We start from the raw sequence: 20,617 nt of genomic DNA on the forward strand, positions 1-20,617 counted from the left end.
CATGAATAATACTAGTGGCCAGGGCGCGCCCTGGCGCACCGCCTGGAAGCAGCTTAACCTGTGGAAGCTAGCATGTGAATTTAATAAGCAGAAGTGAAAGCTAGGTAAACATTATGTTACCTTTCAAATGTCCTTGTTTTTATAGGGCAAATCTGTACATCAATACATGGCATCCATGATCCATGTGCATGCCCCAGTAAATATAAAGATGGCAATTTGGAGAAAAATGAAAAGTATTAATTTCATGGATAATCATGTTTTTGTTAAGAAGTGGCACTACTGAATTACTCACCTACATGATATCCGTGATGCATTACTTTCTTAGTAATTTTTAGATTAAATTATATCAAAAACTGACTATATTTCAATATTATCTAGATTCATATAGATGCTAATAAATCTACATATATATATATATAATATATACATGGATTAATAAATAAATTTAATAAAAACTAAAAGGTCTTACAATATAAAATGGAGGGATTAGAGATAACAAAATTTTAGTACGGAATTTTGATATCTCAAGGGTACCAAGTTTTTACCATAAAAATATGCTACCTAACGAAACCCAAAAGGACGGTAAAAAAACTCTTTTGATATAGATTAGGTAGATTTACATCATATATTTACCCCACTTGCAGAGATGTCCCAGTCTCCAATCTATGGCTCCGGAGTCTAGACTACTGATCACTCTAGAGCATCTTCAACAGCTCATATATCTCATCCTTTATCTTGAAAATAGAGGATGAAGACTACAAATTGAGCTCCAACAGAACGACAATCCTATTATCTATTTTTAGATGGCATCCATATTACGAGAGAACCTTTATATTTGAATGATCTTTCTTCATTCTCCAAAAAGATATAAAGGGTGTCATATATAAATAATCTGGTAGAGTACGAAGAGATATGAAGGATGATATTGGGGATGCTCTAAGTGGATAATTTTTTTTACTCTATCTTTATATTACATAAAGTTAACATTAGTACTTTTAAAGTCAATAATAAGTCAAAATGCGTTCATATTCGTTTATAAGATATTTGATTACATTTCTCGCTACACCATGACACCGATTTAGCGGCAGATGTCTCTCAACAAAATTCGACAATCCCAAATAAACCATGTGCTGGAAAATAAATTTGGTGTTCTGTCTACCATGAATAATATATATGAAGGCACACTATCCGTCGATAATTTTATATGATACATTATCTACCGATAAATTTATCTGCCAGCAAATGATTCAGCCATCTTATACTCCTTCCATGGCCAAGATTTATTTAGCACGTAGTATATACACACCATCACACTCCAAACCCTAATCTCCCAAATCTTCCTCTCGACACAAAATAAAGAAATATGTATCAGAAGTTGTATTGCTGAAGAAACCTGCATCTTTATATTAGAAAGCAAAGTGCACATACGCTTTTTTTTCTTTTTTATTTTCATGTTTTTGGGAAAGTAAAAAAGAAGAGAATAATGCAAGGGGTCCCTGCATCACCTAAACAAAGGAGAGTAATAGAGTAAGTATTATTTTGATAGTGTAGAAACTTATATGTATATAGTCACTCTCTGCTATTAAACAGCTATAAGATATTTTGATTTTTTTTCGTTAGTAATAAATCTAATCTTTACATATATGTAACAATATACATTGGTTCATACATAAATACATCTTATAACCTAAAATAACGGGGTAGCTAACAGCTATTTTTCATTCTTTTAGTTGCTCTAGTACTGAGTACTCTAATAGTACTATGATTTAGCGTCTTGTTCAGCAAAAAAGAAAGAAAGCAAGAAAGAAGAATGTACCAGCAGTTATTACTGAAGAAACATGTATCTTTAGATTAGAAAGCAATCTAAAAAAAAGCAAAGCAGCTAGTACGGTTGTCTTTTTCTTTTTCATGTTCTTGGGAAAAGAAAAAGAAGAGAATAATGGAGGCTAGAAGCAAACTAAGTTCTCAAGTCAGCCGACGAGAGATCCACGGGAAGCAATTCCTCTGCGATGCTTTGCTTTGCTTTAGTGGAAGGGAAGACACAAGAGAGATACCAAACCAAACCAAACGACCAAGCTGCTAGAGCTGATGATCCACAGCTGCTAATCAAGTTTTTTCTGCTGCTTCGACCAGAGAGGCTGCCTAATTGCTGTGTTTAGCTAAATTATTATCTGGAGTTTTGCTTCTCTTCTCTGCTTAATTGTACACCGGTACGTACTAGTAACACAACACTGGTGATGATGCAACTTACTACTTTGCATCTTTCTTAGTTGCTTAATTTGTTCGTCGATCCTCTTGAAACATGTGGTGCTACTGATTACATGTGTATGACTTCAATTGTTGAAGTACGTACGTACAGTAGCATAATATGTAGTATATGTATGGTTGATATACATATATATATATGTTGTTGTGTATATATGTGTGTAGGCGGCGATCGATCGAGCGGACTTGATTGGCCGGGTATATATATGATGGGTTAATCTGCTGCCGATTCGATCTTCTTGCCTGATCATCATGATATCCGAGGTACGTTGCACTTTCACATTCTCTTCTGATAATATAAGGCCCAGTTAATTTGTTTTTGGCTTTGGTTTGAATTACGACGGTGAAACAAGCTATTGTTTGACGGGGAGAAGAGTCCCTTAAAATGGATCACCCTTTTGGAAATGCACTTCTTTCTTATTTTTGTACATCAGGTTGGTTTATACCTCAACGTGATCCGAGTAGCTTTCTAAACAAAGATGTTATCCTATATAACATCTTAGAAGAAACACATATATGAGTTTAACTGCTAGTCACAGTCTAAGAGATATGTGTAATGTCTAGATTAGAATCATGAAAACGCATGAAGTATGACTTATATGCTCCAACCCGAGGGGTTGCTGACGGTAGTCAAGTGTCGGTTAGGTAATTTGGTAAAACTTAACCACACAAAACTAACAATTCAAAGCTTAGTCTATTGTTTAGTTGTGGGTAAGTATAGGCTCTTTTCTAGGTGAAATTTTAACTTAAAGTCTCCACCGTAACACTAATATATTAAATAACAACAAAAACTAAGAACACTTCTTGTGAGTGATAAAGTTAGGTGGGGATTGCTAAATTTAATTGCATTAGACCTATTTAGTCTATTATTCTCCAAAGGCATACAAAAGACTAAATAATAATACCACATGAAATAGAGTTGGACAGTCGACTTCTAGATTAAATTATATAAAAATTTGGCTAGATTTTAATCTTATCTAGATTCATATAGATGCTAATAAATTTACACATACATAAAATATATACACAGATTAATGAATGAATTTAATAAAAATACAAAATATTATAATAGAAAACAGAGGGAGTAGAGGTAACAAATTTTTTGAAATTTTGATATCTCGAGGGTACCAAGTTTTTACCATAAAAAATATGTTACTTAAAGAAACCCAAAAGCTAACGGCTTCGTGCTTTCAGTGGTAGGGACGTACCCATCGACAATGATGTGCCTATGGTGACTTCGTCAATCTCTCCAGGATATGCCAACTAGGCTTCGGAGGTGCTCATAGGGTGGGGTAGAGTTTGCATGCGTACCTTGTGCGTGCGTTGTGAGCTTCTGCGTTGTACTGTGTTCTTAGAAAAAAAAGGACGGTAATAAACTCTTTTGATACAGATTAGATTTATGCCATATATTTACTCCACTTGTAGAGAGGTCCTAGTCTCCAACCTATGACTCCGGAGTCTAGACACTCTAAGGCCGTGTTCATTTGAGAGAGTATAAGTTAACTTATACTGGCACGAAAACATAATAATGGACTCCGGAGTCTAGACACTCTAAGGCCGTGTTCGTCTGAGAGAGTGTAAGTTAATTTACCCTGGCACGGAAAACATAATAATGGATTAGTACCAGATTAATTAATTATTAATTATTAAAAAAATATAAAATATATTAATATGATTTTTTAAAACAACTTTTCTATAGAAATTTTTTGCAAAAAATACACCGTTTATTAGTTCGGTAAGCGTGCACGCGAGAAGCGAAGAGTATAAGTTGGGCAACGAACGCGGCCTAAGTGGATTTTTTTATTCAATCTTTTCTATTACATAAAGTTAACATTAGTACTTTTAAACTCAACAAGGAGTCAAAAATCTGTTCATACTCGTTTATAAGATATTTGCAGCAACGTTAGCGTATTCCTTCTATTTCCGTTGTGAGAACTCATTTGATTAGGTTTCTCGCTACACCATGACACCGATTTAGCGGCAGATGTCTCTCAACAAAACTTGACAATCCCAAATAAACTATGTGACAGGAAATAAATTTGGTGTTCTATCTACCATGAATAATATATATGAAGGCACACTATCCGCCAATAATTTTATATGATACATTATCTACCGATAAATTATCTGCCAGCAAATGATTCAGCCATCTTATGCTCCTTCCATGGCCAAGATTTATTTAGCACTTAGTATATACACACCATCATACTCCAACCCTAATCTCCCAAATCTTCCTCTCGACACAAAATAAAGAAAGATGTATCAGAAGTTGTATTGCTGAAGAAACTTGCATCTTTAGATTATAAAGCAAAGTGCACACACGCTTTTTTTTCTTTTTTATTTTCATGTTTTTGGCAAAGTAAAAAAGAAGGGAATAATGCAAGGGGTCCCTGCATCACCTAAACAAAGGAGAGTAATAGAGTAAGTAATATTTTGCTAGTCTAGAAATTAACTTACATGTATATATATAGTCACTGATATTTTTACTTTTTTCCTAGATTTATATAGATAGTAATAAATCTAATCTGGACGTACATATAATAATATACATTGGTTCATACATAAATCTAGAGAAAACAAAAACATATAATAACCTAAAATGACAAGTAGCTAGCTAGCAGCTCTTTTTCATTCTTTTAGTTGCTCTTGTACTGAGTACTGTAATAGTATTATGGTTTAGCGTCTTCTTTAGGAAAAAAAAGAAAGCAAGAAAGAATGATATACCAGCGGTACGTTATTACCGAAGAAACATGTACCTTTAGATTAGAAAGCAAAACAGTTAGTATGGTTGTCTTTTTCTTTTTCATGTTCTTGGGAAAAGAAAAAGGAGGGAATAATGGAGGCGAGAAGTAAACTAAGGATGCGTTTGGTTCGTGGACAAGATGGGTTCAGTTGGCTCCATCCTTAGATTGTAGGATGAGTTGATTTTATTTTTTTATTTGGTTAGATGGATGGGTTGAATCTTGTTTTTTATTTGGTGGAATGGATGAGTTGAGATGTGTTGGGCCTGTTTTTTGTTTGGTTAAAGGGATGAGATGAGATAAATATTACCTCTTATATCCAAAATAAAATATTAAATAGTAGGATTAATATATGAATAATCTAAAGTAACTGAATGTATATTTATATAAGTAATATATTTTAAATAAAATTAATAAATAAAATGGACACCCCCTCTATGCGTCATGGTCGTGCTGGGACGGATTCGTCCCACCATTTTGGTAGGATGAGTTGAATTTGGATCTAAGAGGAATATTTCTTTTCTGGGTTCAACCTATCCCACCTATCCACCAATCAAATATGGTCACATCCCATCACTGAAACCAAACACATCCTAAGTTTCCAAGTCAGACGACGAGAGATTGACGGTAAGCAATTCCTCTGCGATTTTGCTTTGCTTTAGAAGGGAAGACACAAGAGAGATACCAAACCAAACCTAACGACCAAGCTGCTAAAGCTGATGATCCACAGCTGCTAATCAAGTTTTTTCTGCTGCTTCGACCAGAGAGGCTGCCTAATTGCTGTGTTTAGCTAAATTATTATCTGGAGTTTTGCTTCTCTTCTCTGCTTAATTGTACACCGGTACGTACTAGTAACACAACACTGGTGACAATGCAACTTATTACTTTGCATCTTTCTTAGTTGCTTAATTTGTTCGTCGATCCTCTTGAAACATGTGGTGCTACTGATTACATGTGTATGACTGATATTGTTGAAGTACGTACATACAGTAGCATAATATGTAGTATATGTATGGTTGATATATATATATATATATGTTGTTGTGTATATATGTGTGTAGGCAGCGATCGATCGAGCGGACTTGATTGGCCGGATATATATATGATGGGTTAGATTGATTAATCTGCTGCCGATTCGATCTTCTTGCCTGATCATCATGATATCCAAGGTACGTTGCACTTTCACATTCTCTTCTGATAATATAAGGCCCAGTTAATTTGTTTTTGGCTTTGGTTTGACTTGATTGATTGGAGACTTTCATAGTTATACATATATGCACAGTACAGTATCATCGATATTACTCGATCCTGCATACCTCACACATGTTATAATTAAGTATATATGTCCTGCAGTTATATATCTTACTGCATAGCCTAAAATACTATTTTAATTACGTCTCTGTAGTTTTCAGTCGCCTATATTATATTAAAAGAAAAGGAAAAGTAACGTCTTACAGGAGCAATATATATTAGCTGACAGATGCTGCTCCAACCATTCTATAATTTTTAACAAAAACCAAAGTTAGCTGACAAATGATCTACTCCCTCCGGTCATTAATGTTTGTCGTTAGGACAAAGCATTGAAGTTAAAACAAAGCTATTTTGCTTGTCGGAAACGTCATACATTTATGATCGCAAACCGGTTACTTATATATGCACTATACCTATATATATATCATGATGGTCATGCCGTACAGATCGGTGGGAATAATAGAAAAAGGCTGTGATTATACAACTTTTGACAGAAAAATACGATCGACCACGTTTTTACTTCAGAAAACAATCCACATATCTATATTTGTGGTTTTCAGCAGTCTCGTTGGAGTCCAAATCTATCTATCCACTTATCATATATTTGTCCTACTTACACGTTCAGATTTTCGAGTAATATAAGCACTAGTACGTTTGTTGCTGAATATTCTTTTTCATTTGATTCGAGACTTTGATGGCTATACAGTGGCACATAGAAACAATATTCCTCGTCCATATCAACCGTATACGTAATGACAAATTTTATTACGCTCAAAATTTTTATATCTCCAAGTATAAAATATCTAGAGGTATAAAAATTTTATGTTCAAATTTGTTTTCGGTGGCCTAGAGTAAAGGAACCGGATATGCATCAATTTTTACGTTTTTTATCTCTTTTTTTTCGTTGGAATCTAAATCTATCTATCTACATATCATATATTTTGTCATACTTGCACGTTGAGATTCTCAAGTAATATAAGGACTAGTTTTTCCTCAATTTTCTTTTTCATTTGTTTTTTGGCCTAGAGTAAAGGAACCGCTTATCCATCAATGTTTAAAGATATTTTGAAAATGAACCAGCACATTCACTCTAGAAGCTACAAATTATCATATTAATTAAAAAATGAAAAAAATGATCGTTAGGTAAGGGTGGATTCATATTATAATGACTGAGATCGATTTAATTTAAATACGTAGATTCATGTAGAGTTCTTTTCATATGTTAGAAATCCTAATATGTTTTATATATGGATGCTAGAGGCAGAGTCCAAAGTTTTTTTTTCTTTTATTTCACTAGGAGTCCGTGTCTCCTTAGTAAACCAATTAAGGATTACGGGCTGTATCTCAACCAATAATTGGGTGAGGAGCCGAAGCGGCACTAGGTACATAGGCCGCACCTAATGACAAAAGAAACACAGAGAGCAAACAAATAAAGAAAGATCTCTGTATGAAATCTAATGGAAATACATAGAAATAGAATAAGAGTTATACGTGAAATTCAAACCTAATAGAAGCTAAGTGTTGTATTTGGAATCCAAACCTCATAAAAATATAAGTTAAAAGTTATATATGAAATTCAAATATTCTTCTATATAGTGGTATCTATAGAAAGAGAATTTCAGAGTTGTATATTAAATTCAACTCTACTTGAACTATCTAGCTCAATACAAACAAAAGTGCTTGGCGGCAATCCCCGGGTTATATATTAAAAGGAGTCAGGTGGTATGTTACATGATGAGAAATTTAACTTTTTGCCACTCTTACAAGCGGCCAAAACAGATTTGCCACTCGCTGTCTATGACATGTGGGCCCTCATAAGTCTATGATAGGTGGGTCCAGTGGCAAATCTGTTATGAAAATCCATAAAAGTGGTAAAAAGTTAAAAGCCCCGTTACATGACCGTTTGCGCGTCCCCAATGTGTGAATAAAAGCTAAGGAAACACGTGTCTTGTGTGTTTCCTAATTCATTGAGCCTTTCCTAGTAAAACATAGGTTGTTCTCTCATTAAGTAGGTGTGGGTGATAGACATTTACAACTTTATAGTTCAATGGTTTTCCCCTTTATTTTAGGTTGAAGTAAAAAGTGATAAATATTATATGTATAGACTTTATACATGCAATATTATAGGTGTAAACATTATATAAATACAAACATTATACATATAAGAATTCAATACACAAATATCTCATATATATTTTTTTATTTAAATCAAAATATTCTATAAACCATAAAAAACCTAAAGTGTCTAATACCCAAATAGCAAGAAAAAAAAGTAAAGATGTCCACGCGATAACAAAAACAGATAAAGAAAAACATTCACTATGCCACCACCCGGTATTCGACTGATTCGCGCTGATCAGATCGACGCACACGTTCATGCATTAGAAGTTTCGAAATGAGCCACTATGTTCCCTCTCACGGGAAAGAAAAACATATACTCCCTCTATATTCCGTTGACTTTTAGATTCATATTTGACTATTCGTCTTATTCAAAAAATTATATAATTATTAATTATTTTGTTATAATATGATTTATTATTATAGAAACTTTAATTATGCATTATAATTTTGTATATTTGAATACAAATTTTGAATAAGACGAATAGTCAAACGTGATTCTAAAAGTCAACAGTGTCATACATAAAAATATGGAGGGAGTATTAATTAAAAGCAAAAAATAAAATCTGATTAGGAATGTAATTTCAGAATTAAAAATAAAGTAAAGGAAAGAAAAGAGTCCATGTATTACAGTTTACAAAAATCCAATATTCAGGTTAAAAGTTAAAAAATTGATTATTACTGAGTCCATCTGTAAGTGCATCTCAAGTCCATATTTAAAATTAACAGATAATTAATATTGAGGGAAAATTCCATCTATTAGTGCAATTTTGGAAATTCTAAATTCTGGTTAAAAATAGTACAATTAAGATAAAGAATTGACATATAAATATATTTAGAATTACCATAAATATACTATACATATAAAGTAATGAGAAAAGGATTTACCACGTTTTCTCTTAAAAATAAATCCACATCAATCAAAAACAAAAGTTATAATTTTATTAGAAATGCAATTTCAGAATTAAAAATAAAGAAAGTAAACAAGTCCAGGTATGAAGAAATTTTAGAAAAAAATAATTGTGATTAGAAATTAAAGAATAATTAATATTCAGTAAAAAAATCCATCTATGGCTGCAATTTGAATACATTTAAAATTTTGGTTAAATTAAGTAAAATAAGAGAATGAATCAACATATAAATATAATTTAGAAGTATCTAGAATTTAAATTAAAAAATATCATGCAGAAAAGAGTTTATGTACAATTATACAAATATAGTTTAGAATACAAGTATAACAGGAAAAACAAAGTACGCTGACAAATAATCTATAAATTGGCTAATTATCTGTGCACTGTACTATCGTATACTATCGTGAAGGCGTGGATATATAATCATGTATGTGTCGTGCATGCTGACGTTCACCAAGAAAGATGGCACGATGCAAGACGGTTGTGGCAGTATGCCTATCAAGTGACAATATAGAAAAAGCTCGGCCACTTGACTTAATTCACCTTTTTACTTCGACAAAATAAATCCACGGGGATAGTTTTACTCACATCTTTTTTACCGTGAGATATCAATACCTTGAGATACTAATGTCTTCACTCGTGCTATCCACTCCACGCCAAGCGGATACCTCGAGATACCATGCAATCGTGACCATTCGATCTATCATCACTAACCGTCGGGATTTAACCTCGAGGTACTAATATTTTGATCGGACCGTGCAAGGGATACTTTATGTATCTCTCAGTAGTTTTGTGCTTGTACACTTTATATGTAGCTATCACGTCTACTTGGGGTAACACGTGTGTGGTGTTAGTGTTAGTGTACTCTGTACAGTAAAGTTGGCCTAACACCGTCCAATTTCTATTATTATGGCAGGACGTTTATCGGTGGAATTTGGATAGGGTCGTGCAGCAAATAGAAAACACACGATGCAAGACGATTGTGGCAGCATGCCTATGAAGTGACAATATAGAAAAGCACGGCCACTTAATTCAGTTTTTTACTTCGATAAAATAAATCCACGAGGTCGTATGTATACTTCTGATATTAGAGCATTCTTAAGAGATGTCTAAAATTGATCTCTAAAATCAGATTTTGTGAATTGGACTAGAAAATATATCTCCATTAGGTTACCAAATGCATTTTTAATATTTACTCATGCTTAAAATTAAGTTAATTATATCCTAAATTTGGGGCAAAAATATGGGTTCCTAATACAAGTTATTCATTTTTATATTTCTATTGGAGGAGTGTGTAATTTTTATACCTAACATTTTTTAGATGAACCCAATACAAGTTTTTAGATATCAAAAATATTAGCATTCTCTTGGAAATAGTCTTAGAAAGTCTTCGTTGAGGCAGATTTTTTGCCAAAAAACAAAAATATATATCTCTAAGTAGTTTTGTGTTTGTACAGTTGGTAACTATCACATCTGCAAAGTTGGCCTAACATCGTTTAATTTCAATTATCATGCAGAATGTTTATTGGTCGACTTTGGATGGGGCCGTGCAAGGGATACTTAAATATTTTGTTAAGAAGCAGAGGGATACAAGAGTCATATACTTCGATGGCTGGCGCGGTTTTGGGGCATCCGCGGTTCTTAGAGCTGTAGCAGATGAGCTTAAATCTCGAGGGGCTTGTCCAGAACTAAGGCTTGATAAAGTAATCCATATTGATTGCTCCGCATGGAAAAGCAGAAGGGCAATGCAGAGGGCAATTGCGGTGGAGCTAAACCTTGATGCTTCCGTAATTGCAATTATTGATAAGGCAGATGAGGAGGATGATTTTGATGGGGTCGATCAAGGTTCTAGAGGTGAGATAATGAGGGTTGCAGAAGAGATTGATCGGGCTTTTAAAGATCATAGATTTATGGTTGTTTTCCATAACGGAAGTGGTGACTACATTGATCTCAACAGTTTTGGTTTTCCGCCATTCACAATATTTCGTGGATACTTCATGTTGTGGACCTTCCGCAGGAGGTTTCAAGGAAGTGAAGACTACTCTGAGATGGAAAACAAAGTGCAGAACACCCATTTTTTTGCATACGAAACAGGATATGATATAATAAGAAACGGAATTCTCTTCCCAGTATTGCAGAAAGAGGTCGCTGCCATAGCTGCTAAGTATCCGTGCATGCGGGAGATCAACCCGGAGAAGATCGTGGATTGCTGTGTATATGGATTATTTCTATATCTTTGTTTGCCTGAACATTTGGAGAATGAATGGGCAGCCCGAGCATCAGCCTACTGGATGTGTGATGGCATCATGCAAGGTGATCAGGCATGGGAGATAAGCAGTGCACTTTCTAAAGAAATAAAGTGGGATTTGCACCCAACTTTACTAGATGAGGTGCGTGGAATACTCATAGAATCATCTTCAGAAAATTCTACTTGTTGTAAGAGATTGAATGGCACATACTTTGATGAAAATGGAATATCATACCCACCAATGGCAATCACTACCTCAAACTCAAAGGTTCCATTAACACCACATGACATCCAAACTGTAAGTGCAGATATGTCGTCTTATTTCTTGGCACCTGATGAGATATCCAATGATGCCCTACTAGTGTTAGCTGATGGCTTGTTTGACCAATCGACTAACCTCCGTGTGCTACAGCTGTCACATTGTTCCTTTAGCTTTGCATCACCACCATTCATTGCCTGCCAGAACCTAAGATTTCTTGGGCTACACCATTGTAAAGACAATGAAACAACAAAACAAATTGACCCAAGGAAGTGGCAGTTTCTACATGGCTTATGGGTTTTGGATCTCATTTACACAGGCTGGTATCAAGTTTTCTCCAAAGAGATTGCACATCTTATTATTAACCTTAGGGAGCTAAATATAGTTGGACCTGAGTGCTGGAAATACATACCTGCACTACATGAACAGCTACCGGATGTTCAGATGCTCCGAATAGTTAAATCTATGGATCAACCAAATGCATCAACATACATAGACAACTACCTAATGGACAAGACGAAGCTGGAATTACTTGACATGTCTGGGACCAGAAACATGGCACGTCTGCCAACCAATTTGTCAAAGGCGAGAAGCCTTCAGGTTCTTATTCTTGATGGTTGCGATGGACTAGGAAACATTGTGTTTGATGGCTATGGACCAGCAACCAATTGGACATCAACAGTTGAGTTACCCACAAGAGATTTACGTCCATCTTCTGTAAATATTAAGAAGCATATAAAAACCTCCACCATCTCCCTAAAAGGCTGCAAAGGATTGGGAAGTTTATTCATACGTGAACTACCCAACCTTGTGGAGCTGGACCTTTCCGGAACCGCAATTAAGATACTTGACTTTACAACTATGGTGCTGGAAGTCTCAAGTCTTAAGCGACTATTTCTAATAGGCTGCGAGAAACTCCGTTCGATAAAATGGGAAAATAGTGGTTCTAAGGTAGAGCCAGACCTAGAGTTGCTATGCATAGACACAAGACCTGGAATTGAACGTCCTCGGCCATCTTTTGACAAAAGCAATAATAACTTCAAGTTACAAATCCATGCTGTCATAGAGGACGCGAGACTTGCTCGGTCCTTGTGTGATCCAATATACTCCTGCCATAAAGGGAGGTACAGTGATGTTTCCTTCAGTATCCATACTTCAACATTGTATGATGGATTTGTTCAAGACGAAGGGGCATGTAAGGATAAGATTGGACAAATAAATGATCAAGTGAATCTGCAACAACAACAACCTTTTTCAGTCGGCCAGTATCATGATGCACTTAGCAAGGTTGGGGATGCCCCCATGCAATCTTTCCCACATCCTCCAACCACAAGCTTGAGCCGCCATATCGAGATTGCTCAAGGGAGCCACAACTTGGAGAGTGAACTGGATCGGAACTGGCTGCTGCCATATCGTAATTTAGCATACTTGATGGGTTGGGTGTCCGAGTCACTGCATGTGCATGACGTCCTGACCACCGCAAGTATGCCTGGAGGGGGTTGGTACTGGGACTACCTCAGGTGGTGCCGTATGGAGAGGTGCCCCAAGATGGAAACAATATTCCCTACAAACGCAGAAGGTTTCAGCCGCCTAGAGACCATATGGATGGCTGATCTCCCAATGGCCCGTTGCATCTGGAGTATAGGTGTTCGTCGTTTCTCGTACGGGTCCTTCGAGAATCTACGGCACATGCACCTGCGCGACTGCCCCAGGCTCAAGTTCGTGCTCCCGGTGTGGGTCTACTCCTTCCCGAGGCTAGAGACCCTCCACGTCATCCACTGCACCCACCTCTGCAACATCTTCGTGCTCGATGGAGGCGAAACAACCGTCGACGGCGTAGCATTCCCAAGGCTAAGCACCATCCACCTGCAAGACCTCCCGATGCTTCAGCAGATTTGCGATGTCGGGTTCAAGATGGTGGCGCCCGCGCTGGAGACCATCAAGATCAGGGGGTGCTGGAGCCTGCGCCGGCTGCCGGCCGTCGGTGCTGGTGGCCTGAAGCCGGCCATAGAGATCGAGGAGGACGTGTGGAGCGCACTGGAGTGGGACGGGGTGGAGGCCGGCCACCACCCTTCCCTCTTCCAGGCGCCGCTGCACTCGCGCTACTACAAGAAGAAGCTGCCTAGGGGCTCCGCCATCAGGTTAATTCGTGCGCCTTCATTATTTGCTTGCTTACTGATCCTACTTGTGAAGCATTCGTTCTCTGCATGATGAACTACTGCATCCTCCGAATGAACTGAATCTCAGGTTGATTTTCTTTTGTTGTTGTTGTTGTTTCTGTGTCTTACTGTCACGTCCCCTAGGTGATCAATCCTTGCTTGGGAGGATGCTCTGCGAGCTGGCGACGAATGGTGGTGAAATTGTGATGCTGCTGCTCCTCCTATTTGTGTCCGCTCCTGTTGCAGCCAGCCAGCTTGTGGTGTGTGGGCTGTGACAGTGGCTTGGTATGTGGCCGAGTTGGCCAGAGACCATGTCTCCGTCCTGTGTTTGTGCGCGGATGCACAGACCAGCTGACGGCCGATGGATGATTGAGTTTGTGAGTTTGAGTGTGTGTCTTGATGACTGAGTTTTAGTCTGGGTGTGGATACTCGGATGCTCGTGTGTGTGGCTTGATGATGATTTGATGTATGTTTGAAACAATAATAAAGAAGAAGCAGTCATGTGTTCCTGCGAGCATCTACATGGCTGCGACAGTGTGTGAGATTGCTTGCTTGCTGTGTGTATGTCAAGATTCTGAACAAATTATGGATGGAGCAGATGGTTGTGTTTGCTAGCTTAGCTTGCATGCGTCCACCTTGCTTCCGGGGTCTGTATGTGTGCCGGTATGCGTTTTGAGACAAGCAGCAGCTGTATGTAATATACATGTGTGCCTCACCGGTTGTTGCATTTAACCAGCTCAATCTGTGAATCGTTATCGTTGAGCTACATGCATCCCAGGTTTATGTGAGTGTTATGTAGTACATAATCTGTGAACCATAGTTTCTGATGTCTGAACATGGTTGTTTCTTTTGCCTGGAAGATTGGTTCCCTATAAACCTAGGAGACCCTACACATTAATGACCCTACACATTAATGTAAGTTGGGATATTTGTTGGATTCATCTCATACCCCTTTCTGTTAACTTCACCTTTTCGTAATTACATGGCAGGTTTGCTCAAACATGCAGAATGTTCATCGATTGTTCAGACAGATGGATTGAAGTTTGAAACAAAAGGCCTTCAAATACTTGCTCCGTCACAATAATTTTTCCTACCCTTCTTGCTCCATAACAAAACACCAGATTAGAACATGCTGACTACAGAAGTACCAAAACTGATCTGCCCATTCAAGACCATATCTCATACGCCATTCACGCTAATACAGCAACCCCTAAGAATATACAAAGAGCAAGTCCAGAGTAAAAATGGCACATTCTAGCAAACATTAAGACTCTGGATATGCATACTGGATTTATTTATTTATTTGGATTTCATAGGCAAAAATCACATTGGGCAATTTTTCCATGATTTCAGTCTTGGTTAATAAAGCGCACTATTCCGAGCTCTGCCCGGGAAAAGGATAGCCTCTTGTTAGTGACAAAATATGGAAACTGTACTACCATGGGGTCCATACTTATTGCCTAGCCCAGCAAGTCTTTGTAAAAAATCCACTTGCAATACTTGTTTACAGAAAAGACAAGGGAAAAATGACCGGTGATTATTTTATGGCATCTTCCTTCGGAGAACATTCAGCCACCTTTTCACTCTGTTGGGCATCTTTAGACCTTATGAAAGTGGCTTGAGCTCTCTTGCTTGCAATTTCTCTTTGCATTGCTATTTGCTCTTTCATTATTTTTGCCATCTCCTTCGCTTGTGTCTCTTCTTTCTCCAGTTGCATGTCCATTATAATCTGAGCGCTCTTATCAATTGGTTTGAAATATTCATCTATGGCAGTTTCCTGTGATTTAGGATGGAGAACAAGTTAGCATGTTATAGGATCATAAACCAAAAAGGAAAGGGAAGGGGTTGTTCTTCAAAACCACAGTACACATTCTTAGGAAGGCATTGAGACATTGACTGGGTAATTTTATTTTCTGGTTGGATATCTTACAGTTTCTTCAAGCTGCTGATTGAGGGCTTCCATCTGCTGAACCATTTGACGAACCTCTGATAGAATGATTTGTTCTGGCTGCTTCTGAAGCTTTTCCTTCTTACCTTTAACCTGAAAAAAATAACTAATATGTAAGTATTTGTGTAGATGAATACAGTATGATCATTGTTCAACTAATGAATGCATGAATGACAATGGTCAATGTTATCACCATGGATAACCCAAAAGGCTACCTGGAAAGCATTGCTTTCACAACATTTACAGACATTTGAGGAGCTTAGTACTAAGAGGACTTAACAATCTCTATGATGGAATTAGGGTCAGTGAGCTTAGCCCTTACCGGCACTAAAACTATGGAAAATGTGGTCTTCTGTTCCTATGAAAAATCCATCTAAACCCTTTTATTTGCTTACCCCAGATTGTCTTCTACAAGGAAATGCATTATGGCCCACCAGAAGTATGTATAGGAAGCTAACACAGCAAGTCAACAACCACACCGACTGGCCAGCTATTAGTTATCATGTTTGCTAGTTTTATTGTGTTATCTATTAGGAATTATCCTTGGATCGTGTTGCTAATAAATCCCTATTTAAATAACCAGCATTATTTCAAAGTTGAGCATGTAAAAGGTAAGGTAAGCCTTCCACAATTTTACCACAACTATCTTCACTTCTTCTCCAACAACTAAATCCTACTTATCTGTGTTGTGAAGCTAAACAAAACAGGGTATCTGGCGGCATAACTATGTGCAGCCGTAAAACTGGTGGATAAGCAAGGCTATCATGTACAGAAGACATGGAAGTAAATAATCATTCCAAATACAATGTGAAAAAAAAGTTATTCATGGCAGTAGAAATCAAATAAAGCCTACATTAAGTGGGGTGTCTAAATAAAAAGGCAGAGCAGGATGTAGCTGATATTTTTCACAATCAACAAAACCGGCATGGATATCTACCGTGGCATATGAAAAGAGCACATTTCTCAATTAGACACAACACCATCAAGCTTCTATCCATGCCACACCCAATTGCCAATCAGTTAAAAGATAAGATTCAAACTTCAATTCTAACACCGAGGTGTCCATCCTAGCAACGTACTCTACTGAAAACAAGATAACTACATTGTTAGCGGGCAACCCTAATTAGAAGATTCAGCCTGAGTGCCTCACTCTTCACACTTTAGCATGGAATATACTAAGTCATCCATGAGAAATCACATAACATAACACAATTCATCTCAATTCAATGGAGAGAAACGCGCTGTTTGGGTTGTCAAAATTGCAATTTTGAATCATTTTCATGGAATATAGTAATAAGCCCTCCAGGAAAAAAATCGGCCGTGGGATGGTTGGAGAGGAAAGGAAGAACCTTACCCTCTCGATCCGCTGCTGCATCTGCAGCCTGTAAGCCCGGATCCTCCTCTCCTCGTACCCGGACATCACCCGCACCACGAACCACGCCTTCCTCGCGAACAGCACCAGCTTATCCATCGCCCCGCCCGCCACCGACCTGCTCCTATCCATCCAAGAACCGACAACGTCACCATCATACAGGAGGAGGCGGGCCTAACGTTGGGGGAGGGGCAGATCGAACAACACGCCCCGCCACCAAAAATTTCTGTTGAAATGGCAGGTGCTACTCGATTCGAACCGAGACGGGGGAGGAGGAGGAGGCCGATGGGAACCTTCCCGCCGGCCGCGCGCGCGGGCGCCCGAGAAGGAGACTGGGGAAGGGGGCGGGGGCGGGGGCGGGGTCGGGAAGGGGAGGAGATGAGAGGAGGTGGTGGCCTCTGGGTCTCGCCGGCGCGGCCGCGGGCGAGGAGGGAGCTCGACGCCCGCCTCCGGATCGCGCGGCAATCGGAGCAGGAGACGGCGGAGACTGGAGAGGGCAGAGGTGAGGGAAGGAGGTAAGGGGAGGGAGAAATACTTTAGTCCATCTCCAAGATAATGGCTAGGGTTTAGAATGGTTAATTTTTTTAGTAAAATAAATTCAAATTTAGTCATTAATGTTAGGTTTAAAAACTTTAAATCTAACATGCCCTTCAATACGATCTCCATTTTTACTCTCTAAATTTGGCAAGTGGAGGATGACTACAAATAACAGTCTTGCTCGCAAGAGAATAACTTGTCAGATGTGATCATTGAGGAATATATTTAGTCATTCAAATGGTATGGTATGTATGGTAAGTTAAATAGGTATTTTTGCCATTGTCATTTTATATTGTAAGATTTTCTAGATTTAACTAGATTTATCCATATACCAATATATATGTTTTGTATATATGTCTAAATTTATTAGCATATAAATAAATCTAGATAATGTTATAAAGTCTTATAACATGGAACGGATGGAATAGTCTCTTGGACACCATTTTTTTATATAAAATTACTAAAATTTAGTATGACAAGTAAGATAAATAATCTTTTCGAGATGCTCTTGGATGTCTCTTTTCGCTTAGGGTTATATTTATCAATCAAAATTTAAATTTTAAAAGTTATATTTAAAGTTAAATTTAGTGTATTTATCGTAGTTTATTTTTTATTTTAGATCGGCAAGAATGTATATATAAAACTTTCGCTCGTTTCGTGTTAATCGTTAGTACACGATTTTGCTTATATGCTTTAAAACAGCCAAACAATTGGGCTGCCAGATATCGGCAGGGGCCATTTGGTTATTCGTCGTTTTCTCGTTTAGTCTTCATTTCGCCCCTTCAAACTCATCATCGAGAAAACAAGCGAGCGGAAAGATAAACGTACGAATGAAAAAAAAAGTATGATTTTAACCTGAATTAAAAAAATGTAAAAAAAATTTAAGAAATTTAGAAAAAAAATACAAAAATGGATGTTTGAATGGACCGCTCAAAAAACATAAGAATTAAAGAAGAGTGTCTCAAAACATTAATAAGATTAGACCTCGTACTACTTTTCTACCAAAATTTCTACCTTTACTCTATAGAAATTTCATAAAATATTTTGAGTCGTAATTCTTTGTTTTGTTTTAAAGAACCAAATAAGAAATAGGATACAATTCCTACCAATCAAATGGACCCTAAATATTTCTGGCACCGTTCAATCCACGGTTCCATTGGCTAGAAAAGTAATAAGTACGTTCTCTGAAAATAATGGATTTGACATCTAATGTTCAACATAAAATTTAGGAGTAATTTGCCGAATTTTCGGACGTAGGTGCACTTTTAGATACATGTAATCGAGATGGGGTGAGCACTTGCTTCGAAGCTATGTGTCTGTCAAGAAAATTCTCCTCTTTTTCTCGATGCCACATATAAAAATGACATGAAAAAATAGCACGGATAAAAATAAAGGTAGTTATAATATATTTTGACTAGAAATTTAGAGAGAAAGAAATTTGAGAGGTAGAAAGTGGGCTCTAATCGGTTGAGCTCAAACTGATAATCTATATAGAAATAAACAAAGCAGCCAAACAAATTATGGGTAAAATTATATTCTCTATGTTATAAGCGGTTTGACAACAAAGGTTAAAACTTGACAATATTTAAAAAGAGTAAAATATGCTACTAATCCTTAAACTTTCGATCCCATGTGTTAGGTGTATGAAGCTGTCCAAAATATATTTATCGATCTTATTTATTAATATATTGTCTGATGTCCAAAATACAAAGGACATGGCTTCAACACATGGTTATCCACGAAGGCGAGAAATTTACATTTTAGGCCTCCTTGCTACGGTACACCCAAATCAATTCTCGCTACCCTAAGATCAAAAAATATGCAGTTATCAACATCTGAAAAATACTCCCTCTGTTTTACAATGTAAGTCTTTTTAGCATTGTCTAGATTTATATAGATTCATATGGATGCTAATAAATCTAAACACATATATAAATTATATGTATTTATCTATAAATAAATTTATGGCAAGGCTAGAAAGACTTATAATATGAAAAGGATATAGTAATTTGTTTAAGTTATACACCAAAAGGTTTGGGTGTGGCAATAGTCGATGTAGAGGCATATTATTGTGGGACTTTACATAGAAGATCATGGCCTCCATCAATGACGGATCTAGCCAATGAGACCAGATATATATGAATAAGTTGGATATAGTTTCGGTCTTCTTTTTATTGATCTTTGCTACAAAATTTTAGTAAGATCTTTATAGGGCCTTCAATATATTTAACGGGGATAGCGAGGGCTCGAACCCCGCCGCCCTATGCTAAATCCACCTCTGGCCTCCCTGGATAACCACATCAGCGCTGAAGTTGCGTCTTGTGCATTTTAGACCAAAAGTGATATATACTCTATATTAAACTAAGATTAGAAACCTAATATGTATTTAAATAAGTTCATATAGCTAAATGGCACCTCGATCTAAATTGAAACACCAGTAGTGTATTTTGTTCTTTAAAAAAAACTAAAATCAACAATTTTAAGTTTTGCCCGTGGTTCGTCGGCTAAGAAACAAAGGGTATCTTTGGTTTGAAGATAAAACTTTCCCACCCAAAATATTGGTATTTTAATTGTAATTTAGCCTTTTCTTTGGTTTGTAACCAATATTTGCTTATAACACAAGTGTTACCAAAAATACTCCCTCCAGGTTTTTATCTGATACCGTTTACTTTTGAATTTATGTTTAACGTTTTGTCTTATTCAAAATTTTCATATAATTATTATTTATTTTTTTATGATTTGATTTATTAATAAAGTAACTTCAAGTATGATCTATAATTTTGTACATTTAGAAAAAATAAGATGAAT

At 36.9% G+C, this 20,617-nt stretch overlaps 2 protein-coding genes across 4 annotated transcripts; one reads left to right on the forward strand and one right to left on the reverse strand.

The window, feature by feature from the left end:
* The first annotated feature begins 1,957 nt into the window (after positions 1–1,957).
* Positions 1,958–14,749, forward strand: LOC102719668. 2 transcript variants are annotated; one of them, XM_040523587.1, is made up of 5 exons: positions 1,958–2,210; positions 2,431–2,529; positions 6,068–6,175; positions 10,804–13,934; positions 14,097–14,749. In XM_040523587.1, the coding sequence occupies exons 3-5, from the start codon at positions 6,164–6,166 to the stop codon at positions 14,098–14,100; spliced, it is 3,147 nt and encodes a 1,048-aa protein (XP_040379521.1). In that variant the 5' UTR covers positions 1,958–2,210; positions 2,431–2,529; positions 6,068–6,163; the 3' UTR covers positions 14,101–14,749. The 2 variants fall into 2 exon arrangements, with proteins under 2 accessions (XP_040379521.1, XP_015691336.2); XM_015835850.2 differs by lacking the exons at positions 1,958–2,210; positions 2,431–2,529 and adding an exon at positions 5,710–5,847.
* Positions 14,750–15,260: 511 nt separating this feature from the next.
* LOC102712715 (golgin subfamily A member 6-like protein 22) lies at positions 15,261–17,602 on the reverse strand. Of its 2 annotated transcripts, XM_040523380.1 has the most exons (4): positions 17,532–17,602; positions 17,255–17,390; positions 15,883–15,993; positions 15,261–15,729 (listed from the first exon to the last, which is right to left on the reverse strand). In XM_040523380.1, the coding sequence occupies exons 2-4, from the start codon at positions 17,369–17,371 to the stop codon at positions 15,490–15,492; spliced, it is 468 nt and encodes a 155-aa protein (XP_040379314.1). In that variant the 5' UTR covers positions 17,372–17,390; positions 17,532–17,602; the 3' UTR covers positions 15,261–15,489. The 2 variants fall into 2 exon arrangements, with proteins under 2 accessions (XP_040379314.1, XP_006652299.2); XM_006652236.3 differs by lacking the exon at positions 17,532–17,602 and having other exon boundaries at positions 17,255–17,416.
* Between the last annotated feature and the right edge of the window lie 3,015 nt (positions 17,603–20,617).

The sequence above is a fragment of the Oryza brachyantha genome, chromosome 4 (genome assembly GCF_000231095.2).
Source record: "Oryza brachyantha chromosome 4, ObraRS2, whole genome shotgun sequence".
Classification (NCBI taxonomy): domain Eukaryota; kingdom Viridiplantae; phylum Streptophyta; class Magnoliopsida; order Poales; family Poaceae; genus Oryza; species Oryza brachyantha.